The sequence below is a fragment of the Astatotilapia calliptera genome, chromosome 10, assembly GCF_900246225.1.
Source record: "Astatotilapia calliptera chromosome 10, fAstCal1.2, whole genome shotgun sequence".
Lineage (NCBI taxonomy): Eukaryota > Metazoa > Chordata > Actinopteri > Cichliformes > Cichlidae > Astatotilapia > Astatotilapia calliptera.
Genome location: NC_039311.1, coordinates 22,178,608 through 22,201,197, shown reverse-complemented (window position 1 = coordinate 22,201,197; position 22,590 = coordinate 22,178,608). Strand labels below are relative to the sequence as shown.

General features: G+C 39.1%; 1 protein-coding gene across 1 annotated transcript in view; it reads left to right on the top strand.

Annotated features, from left to right (window-relative positions):
* Positions 1-573: 573 nt before the first annotated feature.
* stk10 (serine/threonine kinase 10) overlaps positions 574-22,590 on the top strand; it is a 37,363-nt gene continuing 15,346 nt past the window's right edge. The window contains exons 1-7 of the mRNA XM_026183152.1: positions 574-1,132; positions 12,078-12,242; positions 16,610-16,658; positions 17,257-17,406; positions 20,139-20,211; positions 21,023-21,217; positions 21,850-21,931. Of these exons, the coding sequence (XP_026038937.1) occupies positions 974-1,132; positions 12,078-12,242; positions 16,610-16,658; positions 17,257-17,406; positions 20,139-20,211; positions 21,023-21,217; positions 21,850-21,931 (873 nt within the window). The 5' untranslated portion in view covers positions 574-973. The remainder of the gene's footprint in view (positions 1,133-12,077; positions 12,243-16,609; positions 16,659-17,256; positions 17,407-20,138; positions 20,212-21,022; positions 21,218-21,849; positions 21,932-22,590) is intronic.

Sequence of the window (22,590 nt, the reverse complement as noted above, 5' to 3'; positions counted from 1 at the left end):
ATGCAGGCCATTTACCATTACCATTACCATCATTTTCTTCATTCTCCCGACGTCAAATTTCCCACATACTACGCAGAAAAACAATGACTTTCCCACTAGAGGGCGGTGTGGCCTTGCTTTTTCAGTTGAGTGAAGTTTAACCAGCATGTAGCTTAAAAGGAAATACAAACGAAAGTAAGAAGAAACCAGTGCATTTTCTTTTTGATATTGATTAATGAGCTTTAAAAACTGTAAACGAGCTGTAATAAAAAATCACCCAAATTTGTTTTCTTTTTTGCCCTTTAATGATATATTTTTAAAAAGCAAACAGAACACCTAAACAGGAGAACGAGAAGACAAAATCTGTATATAATGGTGTCCTAACTTCATGCATGCAGTCTAAATGTTCTTACAGGGGTTATACTTTGGTATACAGCACAGCTGTTGAAGTTGAAGGAGACGCCGCCGCTGTCAGAGAGCACGCCGAGCATCAACCCGGACATGAAGTCCTGTTTTACCGCCTCGACGCTGTATATCAACCGACTCGTTCTACCCAAGGAACTACATTTCCATGTCGGCAGCGCGAGCGCTGTTCAGAAACGAGGTGGGGCTATTTTGAATCAACAAGTTGCCCAGCCAGACAGGCGAGCAGCAATTCCATCGTGTCTTCGTAGCAGCAGGTGGTCACCGCGCGCCCAGCACTTAACCACAGCCTGTTAATTGGATTACGCCAAGTTTCCACGACAGAGCCCACGGGCTGAAATGGACGGAATAGATTAACTTTTTCTTCTTTTTTTGTGAACCAGCCCAGTTCTCTTTTTCTTCTCTCAAGGACGCTGAAAGTGACGCTGTAAATTGGTAGATAAGACTTTCTTTTTAGCGGACTGCACGTTTCTGCGTGCCTAGTGCTCTCGTGCTCAAGACTGTTGACAGTTTTTTTTTTTTTTAAATATATTTTTTTCTTTTTAAAGTTGAAGTTAGTACATTGTTAATAATGGCGTTCGGTAGATTCAGTAAACTATTTCGTCTACCCACCATGGATATGAAAAAGAAAGCCAAACAGTACGAGCACGTCAATCGGGACGTCAATCCCAACGACATTTGGGAAATTATTGGCGAGCTGGGCGACGGTGCTTTTGGAAAGGTCTACAAGGTAAGTGTGTTCTCAAAAGACACGAGGCACCTGTTGTCTGACAATGCTGTAGAACCCCAAGAACCCCATTTGTCCTCAAATGAAGTAGTCCTCTCGAAATGTTGATAAGTTGCCTGTTTGTGCTTATGAAAACTTCCTTGAATATCAAAAAGTTACTTAAGTTTACTCTGACAAAATGTAGTAAACGTCCTAATATATACTTTATACCAGTTTCATTTCAAATGGGTGTTTCTGTGTATTTTTCCCCCACCTGTCACACACTTTAAAGCCTTGCATCCTTTGGGTGTGGACTAGTTCCATTCACCTGTGGGTGCTGAACCATCCCAGCATTGCTGTAATATGACAGATATCTGAACTATGTTGCTGGTCAAGAGTTCTTATGTTAAACAGACCCATGCAGTCATTACATTAACTTTGGCTGTCATGTGAAAGTTTTGCTAAATATTTAGAATCAGCATGGGTGACTACTACTTCTGTGTGGCTCCTCGATGCACCTCTCTTCTTTTCTCTCTCAGGTCTGACCTCTCAGAACTTGTGTGAATGCAGTTGAAATTATGTATGCCATGTGGAGGATTTAGAAAAATGCCATGATGTGACTCCACTGTTGAGTCAGCCTGCAGGGACAGTGAAAGCACCTTAGCACCACCACCAGCAGCACCACCACCATCAGCACTTTGACTCAGTGGAGATATTTAATCTGGCTCTGTAAGACATTCACTGCCCTCTGCAATGCGGGGCACAGGCCTTCTGTGTCTACACAGCCCAGTGGAGCACAGTGAAGGTCTTTGACACATCAGGGGCCTCAGTGGAAGAAGTGATGCTTTAAGCAGAATTCTGCACTGAACAGAGAGCGCAGTCTTTTCAGAGGACCCCACCTTGTTTAGACTTTTCTTTTTTCTTTTTTTTTACTGGAAAGTTTACATACATGTGGGGAAATGGGTGTGAAGAGCACCATAATGCTCACTATTCCAGCAAAGCTATTGCCACGGATGCAATTTAATGAAAAGAAAATAGTAACATGGCGATCAAGTTATAGCTAGAAGTGAAGTTGCATAATTTATCTTAACAGTGAAGCATACTATGAAAACGCACAGTGCTTTGAGTTTTCTTCCTGAGATGCTAAGGCAGGGACCTGGTACAAGGTTCTTTAAATCTGAAGAAACCTTTAATAAGCTGCTGTTTATTACTCAGGTTTTAAGGATTACTCAGGTTTCTAAGTGCAGAAGTACACACAGTCCACTTCAGCTCCAAAGTGTTTAAAGCTAAAGCCAAATGAAAGTGGCTGGTACATCTAGTGTGATTAAGTGCTACTTAGACAACTGGCAAGCTTACAAAATGTAATGTCCCTTCCACACTATATTTGCCTGGGTTCCTGTTTCTCCTCCTTCAGTTGGTTGGAGGAGGACAGCTCCACACCTGCAGCTGTCAGATGGAGTGGAGGGAGGCAGAGCAAGAGCAGACGATGGCCAAGAGAGGAAACTGTGGGACTGCATCAGGAGACGGCTTCCTCTCGCTGCTCCCAAACCTCAGAATAATTGGCCTATCTGTGGGAGGGAAAGGCCTTGTGTGGTGAATTGTACATGCTTTCAGATGTTAGAAGTATTTGATAGAGCAGGCGTGAGGGAAGGAGGCTCTGTGTCCTGTCACTTGTGAGATCATCTACTTGTCAAACTGTTTGGGGGAGGGCAGGAGTCACAAAAAAGATGGCTGTTGATGTGCAATGGGCAGCAGGAGAAGAAAGTATAAATTTCATTTGTCGGACACCGCTGCTTGTAGAGCTTTTTTTGTTTTTGTTTCGGTCTTTGAGATTGAGGACAGATTTGTGTAATTGTGCAGTTTTGCTAGAGAGTACCAAGTGCTCCACACAGGCTGATTCTCCAAAGGTTAATGTCACCAGCAGGAGAATAACAACTCCCAGGCTTAAGGGTAGTGCTAAGGACAAATCAATCTATGTGTGTGCATGGCTGTAACCCAGGAACAGTGTGAAAGAAGGATCTCATAAAATGCAATATACTCCTCCAGTTATCGAATATATTCTTCCCTGTAGGTGAAACTGTACTTTTCCATTATTGAAAGGCTGCTAGGAAAAAAAATATGACTGTCTATAAAACTTAAGCCTGTGTTTCTAACTTTTTATTGCTGGAGATTGAGGGTCAAAATATTGTGCAAATATCTGTCATCCAAGTGCTATAAGTACAAGCGTGCACTTGTGTTGGTTGATACTTTGATGCATAAATTACCTGAATGCAGAATATTCATTTTGTTAATGAGTCTGAGTATCACAGGACGCTACAGATACAAACATGTACTCAAACATGCTGTTGTTTACACCTTCTGGTGCTCTGTTAATGAGGTTAAAGTATCACTGTCCAGCAGCAGTTAAATGGGATTATAGAGCAGCTAAATGGAAAGCCGATGTTTCTAACACTGCATTTATCACTCGAGGGCCAAACATATCTTTAACCTTAGAGCACATTTTACTTGTCAGTAAGTTAGTTTTGACCACAAAAAAAAAATCTGTGTGCAATCAGTGCTACGTTTAGATTCAAATTGCAGTTAAATTTTATTAGCACTAGTTAAATGCTAAATTGGATTTTGATGCTTGTTATCAGTCTTTTACTTGCTGGTTTGTTTCGCAATGTAATGCACACACCCACAACACTGTGACACTTCTGTCTCCCTGTAGGCTTTTTTTTTTTTTTTTTTTATAAACCATCACTGGCTAATCAAGTTTCATATTCCACTTCCTGCAGATTCAGTACGTCATAGGATGATGTCTTTGCTCTGTGCGTGTTTGCACTTGTTGGAAGGAGTCTTGCGCTTGTGTATGAAGGTGTTGTGGCTGCAAGTGAGGCATGAAACAATTGAGTTGTATAGCCCTTCTCACTAATTAATGAGCCACGTGCCACTGAGCACACTAGCCTGCTGCTGCTAGTGAAATGTTTCCATAGACACACACAGGCTTTAAGGTTACGCGCTGTCAAATTCCCTTTGTGGGATGAAAAGCGCAGTGAATCTTGTCCCTGTTGGTCTGACAGTGTCTTCAGCCTGGATGTTGTGTAGTAGAAAGTGTGTAGGTGGCCTCAACTATTGCAAAAACGAAACGAGTACGGTAGTCGGCCAAGTGTTTAGGCCACAGTACTTAATGTAACGGATCTGATCATCTTTGAAACTTTTAAAAAACTCTATTTATGCACATTAGGTTGGAGAAATGTGGTCATACACCGGGCCAAAATGTTGTGGGAAATCCTGGACTGGTTAAAGGCATAAAACAAGACATTTCTCTTCTATGTAGTTTTTTTGTAAGACTTGCAGAAAATCACTTAAAATATGATTACCATCTACTGTGAAGTCAAAGAGAAACTCACATGGTGAGTAGGAGGGGGCAAAGGTTGCAACTTCCTTTTTGTGAAGGAAAGCCGCAAGGTTCATATGAAATGCTCACAGTTATCAAGAGTGGCTCCAAGACGAATGTTTAAAAAGACTTCAGTGGCATTGTCGTCACTGCTCCCGAGAGCAGGGTTTCCCTGGGTCTAATCTCAGGGAGCAGCTGGGCCCACGGTGACTGATAAGAGCCCAGCTGGATGGGTGTGGGCTCAGAATGGTTGGAGTCCCTGTTATCCTCGTGATGACATTGTCATCGGCATTTACAAAAGCCGTGATCTGTGTTTCTAGTTGTAGGTCTGAGGTTAATGATCTACATGATAATTTCTGATATGTGTGAGTTCATACTCGGACAGCATTAGCAATCGAGAAAATGAAAGATTTAGAATTTTCAGTTATATCAGATTTTCTACATTTGTGTCACTTGTACACTTTTTCTGATTAATCTGGTAATCATGCAGTACTTGCCCGAGCTTGGTTTTGTGGTGTGCTTTAAATTCTTCTAGTCTGCACTCAGGAAGTTTGACTCCTTTGTCATGAAAGTCAAGGTTTGAAGGCCGGTGTATCACTGATTAAAGAATTAAGTGTTACAGGTTTTCTTCCAAGGCTGTCTGTGGTATTGTATGTTATAACTTCCTGCCTCCCTGACCTGCTTTGTTTTTGTGACTTTGGGGTTGAATTTGGGGCATGTTGCAATGTTGATCACAACTTTCACATCCTGAAAAGGCTCATTGCTTCATTGTTAGGCAGTTTTTGTACAAATTTGTTCCAGTCAGGTATCCTTTGCCCAGTAGTCCCAGTAGTAGTCTAAATTCATACATTTGTGCTGTCTTTACAGTCAGTGGTTTTGATAGAGGAGGAAGAGTCATGCTCTGGCGTTGAAAGAAGAAAATATGTCAAACAATCTTTGTTCTTCACTGATGCGTTTCGCTGTAAGAGCTTCTGGTATTTCACAATAGAGCCATAGCTACATTCATGTCTTTAATCTATTTTTTTAAGGTAGGGGTTAGCCATAATGATTGGGTTTGCAGAGCCATTCACATGTCTAGGTGAAAGGTAAGCACTGGCTACGCAGCCTTGAAACATTTTAGTCACTTTTCTTCTTCTCTTACTTTACTTTCTTCTTGAGATTAGACCCAGAGAAGCTCTGCTCTTAGGAGCAGTGACAACCACACTGAAGGCTTTTTATCATTCACCTTTACTGTCTTGGAACTTAAAAAACCTAATAAACAGTAGCAGTGGCAAATTAGTAATTTCCTTTCCTGTTAAAAATATGTCATGTGAGAGTTATAGGTATGCTTCCTTGTGCCTTTTTTTTTTTTTTTTTTTTTTTTTTTTTGGAAGAACATTTTTACTATGTCACATGAATGCATCATATCCAGTAAATAAAAGATGATGACTACATTAGTTTTCATACTTTACTGGGTAACATACTTCCACATAAACCATTTATACTGTTGACCTTTACACCCAATCAGTATTTTCTATTTTTTTTATCACAAAAAACACAATCCATTACTCTGTAGTGGTTTGTCAGTTTGGCCTAAAGTGTAGGGAGCTTGGGGATGGGGGGCTCCAAGATAGTGGCTTGGGCCCTTCTCAAAAGCTGCGAACAACAACCTTTACCAAGAAGATAGGAGAGCTGGTGACTTGACTGGGTGGATGAATCCAGGCAAATGCACTATTCAGTCACTTCTACTTCCTATAAGGTCTAATTGCTGTACGCAAACAATAGCAAAAGGTGACTCAGGCGAGCTTTAATTATTTTGATCAGCTCATTTCTTTCCCACCTTTAAGCGAGTGTCAAGCCCACTTTAGAAGCATTTTCTTACTGATTCATACTGGAAATGTGAAGGTGGCAGAGGCAATAAAAAGGAAATTAGGACTACAAAAAGTGAGTCAAAGGTATCCCCAGCAGTAATGACACCTTTGATTTTGACACTGTTGCCTGACTAACCAGAAATACTCAAATGTTCCACTTGGCACTTGAGACGGCCATCACAGAACAAGAGATAAATAAGTCAACATCCTACATGTAGCTGTTTAACATGTGCTGCTTGTGCCATACTTTGCATCTCAATAAGAGGTGTGAGTTATATATGTGAGCTAAGAACCACATTCTTGCTCGCAGACATGTGGGAAGGGCCTGTAGGGGCGAGGCGGTTCACAGGTTTATAAAGGGACAAAGGTCTACCGTGCACACATTCTCCTGAAGGGAGCTGTATGTGTTTAATGCCTGTTCAGCCTGTAGGTGAGTGACCCCAGAGAAAGTTCTCTGTGTAATCAGTCACATAAGGTCACCTCGTCCCTTGACATGTCACTTAATTAGGTTTTTTTTTAAATATTCTTAACAATAACAAAGATACATTTTAAAAATGATGAAAACGTTAATCTAAGTTTATTTTTAAGGTTGAGATTAGGGTTTTAGCTGCTGTATTATCCAGGCATGTGCTTTTGAATCAAAACATCCACATTAATCATTAATACTTTAGTCAACACAGGATATTTAACATTATTGCTTCCAGTCCTGATTAACTTTGAAAAGACTGCCACACAAACACAGGAGACTGGAAGTGTGTGCTTTTGTATGTTTATGTTTACTTAGTCTATCAGTACCTACAGTATGTGTGGAGGTGGACACACAGGACAGTAACATCTGTCCTTGCCCCTTTCTAATTCTTTTGTCTAGCAGGAGCTTCAGAAAGTAGTATGGGAAAACTAAGTCAGGCAGGTTTGGCAGACACATTTCATATTTACAGCTTCGCGTACAAAGTGAGGAGGATGGACTGGGTTTATTGCACATGTGTTACATTAAGTAGACTGAAAACCATATGAGAGACTTAAATCACCTTCAGAAAGATGGGTACAGAGGCACTCTGATAGTAGGCTGGTGGATGATTGATTAAAAAAACATAAAGAAAATGAAAAGATGCAGAAGAAATGTTTTCTTTTCACAGTCTCTGAGATATTATTGATCTAAAGGTTGCCAGAAACTATTTTGATAGGGAAATAATAATTTTTCTAATCTGAATGCTAAGAATTTGATAGCAACAGGCTCACAAATGGTAACTCTGTTGCAATCTTTGGAGTTATGCAATGTTGGAGTAAATGAAATATTTTTTGGCAACTCTTTGGTTTTTAATAGACCAAATTAATCTGCAGATTAAATAATGGCAGTATTTAATTGCCCAACAGCCCAAATTATAAGTCTGTGGTCCAGGTTAATAACTCAGCATTCTGTAGTCTGTTAGTTGATGTGTGGTTTAATCAGATATTTTCAGAATTTACAAAATTCAAAGTGAACAAATGCTTAGGCCGTCTGTTGAAATGCCACAAGAGCAAATGGTAAAACGGACAGAGAGCTTTGAACCATGAGGACAGACAAGAAACAAGTTCTTTAGGTAGAAACCATGGAAACCAGACCAAAACAAAGCCTAAGACATTTGTTCTCCTCTGGAGTAGAGTCAGAGGAAGTAAAGAGTCATCGGGTTTGAAACAGTGTTGTCTCGTGGGATGGCAACGGCTACAGTATCAAGTTGACTATATTTCTTCTCCTTAAGGGGTTGTGGGTGTGCCGTCGTTATGTAATAAATTAGATATTTATGTTTTCAATAAAGCGTGATATTTTTCCCTATTCAACTTTAACATCTGGTGCCCGAGTATGCTTTTTAAAAAGTGGAGGAACTTTAGTTATGTCATGAGTGAACATGTTAAGAATGCTGTAGGTGGCCCCTGGGCCAGCTGATATCAGTGTGTGTGTCATCTGCTCTATAACAGATGAGTTGTGTAGGAGTTGCAAGTTGGAAAACTGTTACTAGTTAGAAAATGTTGTCATATTTCTTGCATAAAGTGAAAAAAAAGGTACAATCCTTCTTATATGGGATGATGTGGTGGAAAACATTTTCAATTTTTTAGTTGGGTGCAATAAGCACATTACCATTTATACACCAAAACGTGCACATATGACTGCGTACACTTGTGCACTGATGTGGTGCTAGTTTCCAGAAATTCAGCTTGTCCTTTGAGATTTGATGTTTGTTCCTTTTAGTGGAATGTATACAGATGGTAAGGTGCATATATAAACACGTTTGTGTTTATATACCATGCTTGAGGATCCTCATTGACGTAATGCATTCCTCACTCCACACAAAAAGGACCACATAACTGCAGGACACTCACTTCTCTCAGTCTGCCCATTGAGTCTACCCCCAACCAGCTGAAGCCCAGAGGCACATTCCTCTGCCTTGCTCCCACTGAGATGTAAAGGGGTGTGTATGTGCGTGCGTGCATGCCCGCATGTGTGCATGAGAGACGGGCCTTTCTGAGCAGAGTCTGTCTGATGTATGATTTTATTTTTTAATTAAACGATTGATATAGATATTCGACTTAAACATTAAATGTTTCAATGTATTCGTCAATATTTGTATTCTTTTTCTTTCAAACACATAAAAACTCCACCGACTCCCCTAACATTTGTCATGTTTAGCTATTTGCTCACTCGGTTATGCTTTGCCCGACTGTTCTTGTCTACCCTGTTGTCGTGTTTGCGATATTGTTGTGTGTTGGGATATTCCAAACACATATTCCATTTGTGTTACCAACAGGGAAGTTGCAAATATCTGAAAAAAGGAAATATTGGAATTTTAAATATCCCAACATGGGTAATAGTTGGACTAGATGGATTAAAAAAATGCTTAAGGAGTGTGTAAGTTTAACCTTTCTCTGAATCATTTTACTTTACACTCTACTAGTAACTAGAACTCCAATAAACCTTCTGGAATTCAAGTTACCTTTTACTTAACAAGGAAGGCAGGTCTGACAAGGAAGAATTGTACTAAATGAGAATAAAATATCTTGTTTCGAATTTCTTAAGTGTCTGGAGAGTTTCATTTTGTACAAGGAAGTTAAGAACTTAAAAAAAATAAATCTGTTGTACTAAAAATAAGGTTACCCACACAGTGTTGACTGTGTGTGTCAGATGTGCTTTCCACAGACATGTAGTTGGAATTGTTAGCTTGTCAAAACATGCATTTCTTTGGAAATCTGACCCCAGATGGTGACTTTGTTGAAGCTGATACAGCGCTATTGCAGAGAGCTGTAATGTTAGCAAAGCAGTTGCAAGAGTTTGGTGTCTGTGTTTACTGTTGAGACTTGTTAACAGACTGATTGTTTGATGGCAAGAGATCGCATCCTGTTGAGTCACACTTTAGGTTAATCTGCTGGTGAAAGTTTAACTTCTCCGGAGCTCTGTTAGGTAAACGCGCATAGTCCAAGGAGTACTGCGATGAGGATGTGTCGCTGTGAACCTCATGTGTTTGTTCAGATGTTTTCCCACAGCCTCTGTAAACCATGAAGGATTCAGATACCAGACTTAATATAGTCTGTTTCTGCAGGCCACTGGGTGGATGTAGACCACAACAGGGTCCAGATTTCACCAGGATAGGCAGTTGTTTCTTTTTCTTTGTTTTTTCCTTATTTAGTCATAAAATCAAACACTTGTGCTCATTATATGCACATGCATTGACCATATTAATCAGACAACATTCATGATCGTGATGAAACCATCACTTCCTAGATATTAGATTTTTACAGCAAAGAAATTGAATTGATATTTTTTTAGGGCAGGTTTAAATGAGGTGTAGCAGATGACCCCGCCTTTAGCTATTTGTTGTTGACTTCACTTTAAGTCTTCATTTGTCTCCAGTTGAACACTAACAATGATTGGAGTGAATATTTACTTCTGACTGTAGAAACACATTGAAAAAAGCCTGCCTCATACACGAGAGAGCGTCATGTGTTTGATGCTGTTTGAGTCACTCTACCGTTTGAATGTTTTGTTGCTTTATTTTCTTCTCTTTACCACTCAGAGCGATGAGGAATTCTTTGTCTATGCGTGTGATGGGTTTGGCTAAAGTGGCATTTTCTTCTTTTCAGTTCCTCTGACTCTTCAGTTGCTCAGGGGAGGGTGTGGAGCTTCCTTTCCAGTTTTGCCTGTAAATGTTAGTCAGCATTTTAATTGCTGTCGTGTGGATCTTGGAGTGTCTTCTTCCGTTTGGCTACAGCATGGACAATAAAGTCCAGCACAGATTGTGATCAAAGTTATCTCTTTTGAACAAACTAAGACTTGAGACTCTTGGTGCCAGATAAACTATGCAGGGCATGTTACCATGATTCCCCAGTGCATTGATGGGAGTGGAAAGTTACGTACTAATTTATAAATGCAGCTAGTTCATTTAAAAAGATTATTAATGCAGTCTACCAAGAGCAGAGCAAATTAGTTTTGCCAAAAATGAGCAGACTTGACAAGGTAGTGAGTAAGATAATATAGTGTATGCTCAGGTTTTACACATGTGTTTCTCTCTGGAAAATGTAATTCAAATAAAAGAGAGGCAACTGGAGAAGGAGAATCAATATGTTTTTGATATAAGAAACTCTACTGTTAGAATTCGCTGTGGAGCATCTCATCTTATCTCTGCATAAAACTGACAACTCAGGTGGAGTCCAGCATTTATCCAAAGGAGGGTTATAAAAATGGTAAATGGCCTGTATTTGTATAGCGCTTTTCTAGTCCCTAAGGACCCCAAAGCGCTTTACACATCCAGTCATCCACCCATTCACACACACATTCACACACTGGTGATAGCAAGCTACATTGTAGCCACAGCCACCCTGGGCCCCACTGACAGAGGCGAGGCTGCCGGACACTGGCGCCACCGGGCCCTCTGACCACCACCAGTAGGCAACGGGTGAAGTGTCTTGCCCAAGGACACAACGACTGAGACCGTCCAAGCCAAACCTCATTTATCATTAGATGTTCCTGTGCTGTGTGCCTAATCTCAGGCATTGTTCTGTCTCTAGAAACTCAGAGTGAGAACTCATTGAGAGACTCATTTAAGGACGGAGCTAATGCTTTAGCACCGAGCTCCGAGCTTTGAGCCATCCATCTTTGTCAATTATGAGCTCATTTTGATAATTTCACCGCCTGACATTCCAAATAAATTACCACTCTTACGGGAAACTATCACAGTCACATGAGGCTCAAAATGAGATGCGCCCCTAGCACATTTTACTGTAAATTGCACGTTGCAAAATTCACATTTGTATGATTTTAAGTACTGTGGAAAATGTACAGAATCATCTACCAACACATTTTGTATTAATTATGGCTAGCTGGAAAAATACCTCTGACTACGCCATGACACTGCACCTCTTTAGTTAATCACCAACTGTAGATTTTCAAACAAAAAGGGGGCCTTTGAACTGTAAATGTGGCCCTTAATCTTAACATTGGTCATACTGTGTATTTATTTATTTTTCCCTGTTATATGGGCCATGAAAAATTAAATGTTGGCAATAACCTCCCGCACTGTTGATGTTTTCTGTATAACTAAATGATAAAAATTGGTCTCTCTGGAGACCTGAAACACTTAAATTCACAGGGTTGGTTACTTTTGCTTTGAAAGTCTTTGAGCACAAAAACGGGAGGAAACTGAGTTAAAAAAAAAGGTCTGCCATTACTCATGCATGTTTCATTTAACATTGATCTGTTTTCCTTTCACAGGCCAGAAACAAGGAGACAGGAGTTCTGGCTGCTGCCAAAGTGATCGAGACCAAATCTGAGGAAGAGTTGGAAGATTACATAGTCGAGATTGACATCTTGGCTAAATGTGACCACCGCTACATTGTCAAGCTGCTTGATGCTTTCTATTATGAGAATAAACTCTGGGTAGGTAATGCTGAAATCTGAATGAGCAAATCAGACAAACCACAGACTTGCTGCCCTCTGGCTCTTTGTTTTATTTTTCTTTGGCTGAACATTGTCAAAGAGGTTAACCACAAACACTGACACACTATCTTTACACATTTTAACATGATCTGGATGGAGAAAAACAAAACAAAGCAATTAAATAAATTCGACCTTTTTCAATGATTTTAGGCTGAAATTAGATTGGTGCATAATGCACTAAAGGAACTTCAGTCGTCTTCCTCTCAAAACCACTCATAACCAGGACCCAAAAAAGCCATGACACACAAACCTCAACAGTCAGTGAAGAGGGTCAAAACAAATATTTTCACTGTGCATGTTGAACGGCTGGTGGGATGTTCCGTTTCACTCTGTGACAACTGTTTTTATTGCAACAGTTTTATCTTGAGTATATTTCTCCTCCGTATGCAAGATTTGTTGTAAAAATAGTGATAAGAAGAGTCTATTGCCTAAATAGGAATGACAGAAGAACCCCTGGCTGACATAATGCATCAGAAATGACCCTGATGATACTACAAGAATGAGGATTAATCTCAGCTATGTTTCCCCTGCTCTTGAATCATTCCTTCTTCTCACACATACACTGGGTCAAGTGTAAACTTTTCAACTCCCTCTGTAATCTCCCACTCTATCTGGCCAAGACAAATGGTGACCTCACGTCGGGGCATGATTTTAAATATTTGAGGAATTACAAGGCAGTGTTAAAGCTAAAGATAAAGATTATTGCGGTTACTAGAAGTGCAAAATGTAGATGTTTAGTTTGGCATGTTTGTGACTCTTCTGTTAGTTTTCAGTTAATTATTAAGCATTAGAATTGTAAGCCTTAAATCAAGCATGACAGAACTCGTAAGCTATTAAAATTCAAGTTAACACTTAATGAACTGCTGATCAGTCAAAACTTTACCAGAGGTGTAACGCAACAAAGCCAAACTCATGTTTTAATAAAGAATTAATGTACTAAAAATTGCTAAACACAATGTAATTATGCTTTATTGCATACATGCATTAAACCAACAATGAATTTAGTAGTTGACCTAAATAAAATGTGGAGGGGGTTGAACATTGCCCATGAGTCAAAGCTGGACCCTGTGCAACTGTTAGGTTAGCTTGATAAGTTAAATGTACATACCTCTCTGCCCGTTGCTTTCAGACCACATGTTTCCTGTGTTTTGTGGCTTCAGAGTAACAGGCCTTGTTTGTCATGTGAATTCTGAGCTGTCTCCAGTAACTAATGTGTTTCTCTGTCTAACACATAATTACACTCAGTGTCTTAAAAGTATTGGAAATGTTTTTAAAATGTATGTAAAGTATCTGTGTTAAAGATTGTCACTGAAGTGACAACTGGTTGTCTGTAATTAGTCTTTACAAGAGCACAATCTGGAAAAGTTTCTACACCTCATTGCTGTAAGCACAACAATTAGCCCAGTAGTTACTGGTGGTCAGGCCCTGGTTACCTCCAATTGGGTGGACTGGGCAGTGTAAGTCAGTGCATTCCAGTGACGACCCACCCGCTCTGCTTTCTACCACAAAGAGAGAAGACAGTGAGAGGCTGTTTGTTCCAATCTGGTCTGGAGGTTAGCAAGGCAGTCTGGCCCACAGCGTGAGAAAAACAGGGCCTTTAACGTGGAGATGGGATTGCTGATGTCAGCACCGAGAAGAACAAACAGGGAGAGGCAAAGAAAGACGCAGGAGAAGAGAGGATTTAAACAGCTAAGAGAATATTTCATATCATTTAGCATGTAAAAGTACATTATCCCTTAGTATTACTCATAGTTAGCTATGCAAATTTTCTTTTTTTCTTTTTTTTTCCCCCTAATGAGTGCTCTATGTCTAAACGGTCTAATACTACAAAAATCTGTGTTACTTTAGGCATGTGCAACTTGGCGCTGTCAAATGTGTCAGTGGTCAGAAACTCATGAGGTAGGCTTAAAGTGGGTAATGGGTCAAGTCTTTTTTTTTTTTTTTTTTGTGTGTGTGGACCGGGTGCAGCCTAAATGCCACTACACTCTTCAAGTTTTGCCCATTAAGACAGGCTTATGGCTAAGTTGAGGAAATCAAGATCACCCACAGTCTGTAGGCCTGGATTATATTGAATTCATAATATTATATATAATCTTAAATAGGTCATTGAACAGTACCTAGTCCTAGATACAGTGAGAAATTGTAAGTGCATTACTCTAGTCAAGCGCTGTACAGTTTGACAAAGAAAGAAGACTTTCTAAGGGTTTTTGGGTTTTTTTTTTTGTTTTGTTTTTTTTACACCACCTTGCCTGCGTTTTTGAAGGTTTAGTTATCCTCGATTGTATAACATTTTTTTTGCTGGCAAATAGCCTTTTACTTTCCTTTGCCGTCTGTTAAATTGAGGTAAGAAATCACTGTGAAGGTACAGAGTGGCGAACTGGAGGAACACTGCGGTGTCAGCTAAGCCTGCTCCATTTATTTTAAAGCTTTTAGGGGTTTGTAGACTTTATCAAGTTGTGTCCAGCTGTACTCGGAAGAAAAAGACACTCATAAATTGTCCTAATGCTTTTTAAGACACTTGAAGATAAAAAATCACCCCTTTAGAGTAAAATGTGAGATATATCTTTAAACAGGGGATGAAGTACACTGGGTTATTGTTTTTGTTTTTTTTTTGTTTTTTTTTTTAAAGTCTCACTCTGACTCAAATACACAGGGACACTGAGTGTATGTGTGTGTTCAGCCCACAGTGGTTATGAATATCATGCAGCTTGACCAGTTGGAGCGCATTCTTTACCCACAGCATCACACATCATCCAAGATTCTTTCACGCAGCGAGAACAAATCTTTGCTGCAGACACACTGATGACTACACAAACCAGTTGCCTCTGTCACAGCCGAGTAATGTACAGCTGTTTAGTTTGGCCAGCGCTTTGTGCTACCACTAAAGTGCAGTTCGTTTAACTTGGAGAGTGGTTTTTAAACAGAAGTGAAAAAAATGGGCAGTGGTGAGCAGGAACAGGGATGTGGTTTGTAATAAAAGGTGTGATTAACCACCCTCTGTAGTGTTGAGAATATGTAGAATAAACAAAATATTTTCAGAGTGTATATATACTGATAATATTGATGGGAAGAAACTGCACATCAGTTGGTACACATTTTAAAATAATACATTCTGTTCTTATTTAACTTTTACAGATCATAATGGTGGAAGGATGCATATCAACAGGAAATGTTAATTTTTGAAGTGTGTGCGAAACTCTTTTTCCTTAATAATCTTCTTACTTGAAGAATAAAATGCTAAACCTGACCTATGTTAGATTTCTGTTTCTTCTTTGTTGATCAAACAGTGGAATCTTAAAACAGGTTTTTAGCTACTGTAAAACAACTTAAACACGTGGTAAAACTTCGATCTAGTTCAAAGATATAAAAGCTGGAAACATGCGTCATACACAGGCCAGACAGTCTTTCAGCTGTTTATTTAAAAAAACTAAAAATCTGATATGAGACTAACTTTTAAACAGACTAAGCAAAATGGAAGATCGCTGATGACACATGGCAGAGCCCAAACTAATGAAGTTTGTCAGCGTGACAGAAGAGCATTGTTCCACCTGGTGTTCAATGCCAAGAATGGCAGCCCTCATATTCTGATTCTTTGCAAAGTATGTGCGCCTTCACGTGACCGCGTGTACACAGAGGTATGCATAGTTTCATACCGTCAGACGTGCAATGGTGTGGTTTCACCTTTTGGTATTTGTCGTTCATTGTGCGGGTTTGTCTGGGCTGAAACTCCACGCCTTGTCCAGCGCCTGGCTGATGCTTTGGCAGTGTTGTCATAGCAAGAAAGACTGATGATTGTAAAAAATAAAATGAGATCACACAGCAGGTATGCTTCGTAGTACCAAGAGTTCAATTTTGGAATCAAAACATAATTATAAATGAAGTATGTGCTGTGAAAGAAGTTCAATCTTACTATGGTTTTCTAATAGGTGTGTTTGAGGACATGGCTAATAAGACTCCATTTAGGAAACCTCTTCAGTTTTTACCTCCTCCATCTGCCTTTTCTTTTACTTTACTGCTGAACTGATGTGTGTTTGGCAGTTTTTCCTCTACAGGTAGTGATGACATAATTTAACAGGAAGGACACACTTCTGATATAAATTTAGATTTTCTGCTTTTATGTCCCACTGAAAATCCTTCATCTTAAAGTATATTGATGTCTCTGCTATCACAGACACATTAAAAGCTTCATCAACAGCTAAGTTCAAACTCATGAAACACAGACTTTCACTGACTGTTTTTCAGCTTTCAGTTTTATTACTTATAATTCCTGGGTTAAGTTTAACACCAGTTTCTCTTCCCCCCCCCAGATCATGATTGAGTTCTGCCCTGGAGGCGCTGTGGATGCCGCCATGCTAGGTAGGCCATTCTGTCTCTGTATTTTCATTTAAAAATCTTTTTCCTTTACAACAACAGTTGGTTTCCAAACCTCAGAGAGTGTTTTTTATTTTTTTGTCTTTTTAAATTTTTTTTTTAAGTCAAAATTAGTTCTTAGCTTTCATGACCGTATATGTATTTAAAAATCTCAAATTTATCAGGCAGAAAATCCTGAAAAACAGCATCATACTACAGCTTTATTAATTTGACCTTGAAGCCTTGAAACAGTCAGACATAGTGGAGTCCTCCTGTGTGGGAAATCCCCCTGGTGTTTTCACTGGGTAATCCACATCCTCGTAACTGCCTGCACCCCATCTGCAGCTAACCAAACACAGACAGAGATGAAACGAAGTCTACAGGGCAGGATTATCTTGGATGTGTGAAGGTTTTTCTAATCTGGGATTACTTATCGGGTAATACTACCTGATCTGCTATGGTGGGTTTAGTGTTGTTTTTTTTTTTCTCATGGAGCTCACACGGTAGCTCTGTACTCTTTATTTTGCCATGATTGTATGAATTACAAGGATGCAGTGTTCCGTCTCTGTTGCTCTAACCTCTCCTCCTCTCCTGCCCATATCAGAGTTGGATCGGGGGCTGACAGAGCCCCAGATTCAGGTAGTTTGTCGCCAGATGTTGGAGGCGCTAGACTACCTCCATGGATTGAAGATCATCCACAGAGACCTGAAGGCTGGTAACATCCTCCTAATGCTGGATGGTGACATCAAACTGGGTAAGTGTTTAGTTTTAGATGTTGTGATGTTCAGGTTTTTCATTTCTAGCAGAGTGTAATGCATTGATCATTTTTTTTATTATAGAGGCATCAAGGTGGACAAAATGATGTTTTGTTTTTGCAACCACATTTGTATGAACAGTCAGAAAACTGCAGTACTGTTTTGAAAACTGAGATTTTATTTGATATTCAGGCAGAAAATATAGTACAGACTAATACAAAGTATTGGTTGCTTTTCTTATTTGACTCGAGCGGTTTTTTAACCTCTTAAAAAACATTTGTGAATTTCAACTGTTGCATTTTACTGCTAAATTAATTATTGTGGGACTAATTCCCAGATTAATGTATCATTCACATTGATTATTGAAGGTTATTTCTGGGGTCTTGGCTAATCTTTAGGTTCATTGTTTCTTTGACATAAATGCATGCCACACATAACATGCACAGTAAGAGGTCCTGCACTCCTCCTTTGCTGCTGTCAGCGAATCGCAAGCACTGTGTGGGAAAACTGTGATCTGAGAACATTGCATATTTTTATTCATTTATTGGCTTTTTGAAGCGTTCCTCACATTCTTCAAATTTTATGGCTGGACGACAAAAGTTGGATCCACACTCTAGTTTGTTTTAGATTGAAGTGTTGTGTTCTAGTGCAGTGCTTTGTCTAAGTGCCAGGTAAGCAAGTGCTGAATTGTCTAAATGATTGCATAACATTTAGGATCCTCAGATATGAAACTTTAGATAACTGTTTGTGGCGTGATGTTTTACCTTCTTTACTCTGATTGACTCTCTGATCATTTTTACTGAGCTAAGACCAAAAAAAAAGAAATTCATATGACACATTTTTGTCAAAAAGTGTGCTCATTAAGCTGCATGCCAAGAATCTTTCCTGCTTACATTCTTCTCCAGCTCCACCACAGTTGCCTATAATCACTGGGAGTTGCCTCTGTAAACCCATTATGTCATGACATGGACTCATTTACGGTCTTCAAACTTATCTAAATACATGTTAATTCAAACAAGACAGCAATTAAACTATCTTTGAGGTCAGCTAAAATGTCTGATCTTCATGAAGCATTCATGCAGTTCTTTTTTGGATTAAAAAAAGTCTTTAATGATTTTTACGAACTTATTTACAGCAGTTGTGACCAGTGCCAAGAATTGTTGATGATGGCAAAAAAAAATTGCTCATAATTCCTGTTGCTGTATCCAGGTAACGATAAAAACAAAAGCAAATGAATATTGGATCAGAGGTATCATGCCTTCCTGCTATCGTCATGAAGGAAACATTATTTTTAGCCTATACGATTTGCCAATCCGGTTATGCCATGTTGTTGTATCCATCGTTTGTCCGTCAATTCACAAGAATCGCTACAACTCCCTACAGTACTGGTCAGAATTTAAAGTGACTTGCTACAGTGATGACCTTCACACAGATTTTTCTCAAACACAACGTCACATTTGTCGTTCTCAGTGGATTTCAATTCAGTTTTTGATGATGATGATAACCTGTGAACAGTGAGGGCTTGTGAGTCAGTGATTACATCTGTCTCCCATCACAATTTTGTAATTTTATTCTCATCAGGAAATCCTTGAGACGTGTCTTTAAAATAGGCTTAGACCCAGGGATCAACTGATTAGAATTTGACGTTTAAAGGTCAATGTGATCTCATGTAATAATTATTTGGGTCATAATAAATTCTAAAGTCAATGGTCTACTTCATTTTGCTATCAAAATGTTATGCAAAGAAAACATTGTTCAGCACTGTAATGGAAGATGAGCATATTACATATTTTGTCGAATACTGAATTAGTGATGTTAATCTTGGACCCTAATGTAGTAGACATGCGGCAGCGGGAACAAAGGAAAAACTCAGAAATTGGCTTCAAGAGGCAGCAAGCAGCATCTGACACTTAGACCCTCGAATTTGATGAGTATAAACTCTGACTAATGGGCATAATTGAAGTGGTAAAAGATAAAAGCATAGAGGTTGCCACTAACATTACTTCTGTTCTTTTGGGACTCCTGCTAAAACCTGCTATTGTGCACTAGTTCCTGGAAGTGTAGAACATAATGAGAGCCCTGTTGTAGGTAATGAACAACTATTTAATCTGTTTTGTGTTGTTTTTACCAAAAACATAGTGTTAACTCTTATTCAATGTAAAATAAAAGGACTGCTTAATTTCAATGTCTCTGAGATGTAGAAATCCTTGCTGCAAAAGCTCAGACTGTTTCAAGTGATGCATTTGACAGTGAAGCCAAAGATTTTGAATTGTAGTCTACAAAACCAAAAGTCATTTAAGAACCCATAATAGAACATGCCAGTTTGTAATTGAAGATGTGACCCTGCTGCCTTGTGTGCAAAATCTAAGCGCTACTGCCAAGCACTTCTCTAACCCCGGCATGGTACACATGATATTCCTTCTGACAGGCGGGAGGAAAAAACTAAAGTGAAAACAAGACCCCTGTAATCTGGAAATCTGGCAACTTTTTTAAGGAAATAGGACTGCTATAAATTTACTGTTTCTGGATTTGTAACTCCAAAGATCACACAGTCAGGATGGCTTTACAAGCTAAAAAGTATTTGTCTACCTCATGGGCGTGGTTGTGGAAAAAAAAAAAAAAAAAGCCGGAAGTTTTTGAATTGGTTTCATTCCTTCCTTCTGTGAAATGCTAGTGAACGTCTTTCCTCCATCACGTGACTTTTCTTTTCGTTTTTCTTTTTTTCATGCAGCTGACTTTGGTGTGTCTGCAAAAAATACCAAAACGTTGCAAAGAAGAGATTCTTTCATTGGAACACCATACTGGTAAGTTTACAGTTTCAGTCAGCAACACTGGGGGCGGGGGGTTGGCTTAGTACGCTACATTCAATGCCTTCAATGACTATATAAATTACACTCTACTTTTTCTAAATCCCATATTATCATATAACAATCCTGCTCCCTGATTTGCAACATTATCTGTAAATCTATTACTGTTATGCAAAACAACTATATTAAATGTTTACTTTAATATAATTCATATACATAGCACTTGTGAAGATATCATCTATGAACTTTAAAATTAGTGGGTCAACCCTTTTTGACTGCTCACAGCACTTAATACCTGAGAGAAAATGATACTGTGCATACAGTCAGTATTCATTGCAATCCTTCATTCTTGTCAAATAGTGCTCCTCCAAATTAGAAATGATTCCCAGCGAACCTTGTTCCATTGAGCCTTCCTTTATACCAATATGACAGTTAAACATTTACTAGAACAGGTTATCATTCATCCCCACCATCCCAGCTCAATTAAATCATAACTGTGTACAGTCCTGATCGGATCAGGGAAAAAAAACTTAATCTAAAATGCTACTTTTTTGACTACACTTAGTCAAAATTTGTATCTTATTTATATTACATTTATGTATGTGTTATTACTTAATTACATCTTGATGGTTATTTTAGATTCTTTACTTGTTATTTTATTTATTTTTTTATTTATTTATTTTTTTAACCCATGGGGAGCTGCATGTTTTTAGTCAACAGAGTATTTATGTGCTGAACCATGTGATGCGTTTGTGGAGGAGTTTGCATGCCACAATCTTTAATGTTTAACCTTATTTATCTGTCTCAGGATGGCTCCAGAGGTGGTCATGTGTGAGACAATGAAGGATGCACCATATGACTACAAGGCCGACATCTGGTCTTTGGGAATCACTCTGATCGAGCTTGCGCAGATTGAACCCCCACACCACGAGCTCAATCCCATGAGGGTGCTATTAAAGATCGCAAAGTCTGAGCCTCCTAGCCTGGAGCAGCCAAAGAAATGGTGAGAATCTGAATTCAGCTGTTGCACATTTGGCCTGCAACTGTCTAGCATAATATGTACAGGCTGCGAAGAGGAATTTGTTAACCAGAAAGTGGGGAGTTTGAAACCTACCTCCATGATTCATAAGCTACACGATAGAAAATGGCAAGTGGAGTCAACGGGGACTTTTATTTCCCTGTCTAGATTTCAACAAGTCATTTAATTTCAATCACTTCCAAGTACTTTGCACACTTGGTATACTGTAATCTGCTCTAGACAGTCATGCATCAAATTGTCCTTCCCTTTTTCCACATGCCAACCATTTTCCAGCAGAGGCTGCACTTAAATGAGTGCCAAACTGTAATTTTTTTTCTACCTTTTCTTTAATGAGATTAAATGCGCTGTAGCAGTGAATTTATTACTGTGAAAGTGAAGTTATCAGGTAGAGGGAGATTTAGAAAGGGCCGCTGATTCATTGTTCCTGCTGAGACCTTTTTTTTTTTTTCTTTCTTTTCTTTTTTTTTTTTTTTTTTTTGCACAACAAAGCTGCGTACAAAGATGGTCTAAAATGGTTGGAAATGTTACTTAAAATTATTTTTTTGTTTTAACTGTTTCTTCACTTCACTACTTCTTTTCTCTTTTATTTACTCAAGGTCACAGGCATTTAATGACTTCCTGCGGAAATGTTTGGATAAAAACCCAGAGACTCGCCCAACTGCAGCTCAAATGTTGGAGGTAGGCTTGATGCTGTGTGTAACTGAATAGTAGTGAATATTATACAGTGCTGCACTTTGACATACAATGGAACATCATACTCTGTCTTTGTCTTGTACACACACACACACACACACACACACACACACACACACACACACACACACACACACACACACACACACAGATCAGTTTAATCTTCTATTTTAAGACCTGAATACAGTGATCTGTGCCAGGTTGGTGTTCCATGGCGGGCACAGGCATGCAGGTGAAAATGAAACGCTTTATAAGAAATTGATAGTGTAAAAGTGAAAAATTATTAGGTAGAAAATGTGCAGTAGCCAAAATGTAATGGTAAAGGATCCTGAATAAAGACACTATCATAAAATATCCTTGAAGGTTTAGATGGGAAGGACAAAAGAAATAAGAAGCTTTGGCCTCTTCGCGAATGCCCCCACCCTACCCTCAAAAAAAAATATTACCCTACAAAAATGTTTTCGACATTATTCATCTCAGAAACAGAATTCAGATTCTGACCATATTTTGTATTCGTCAGCAAGCTTATTTGATGCCTTTTATAGACTTCACTATACATATGATCCTGGGCAGACATGGTTCTAAGCAGCTGTTTGATTATTAAAGGCATCATCATATGGTAATTCTAAGTTGTGGCAATGAAA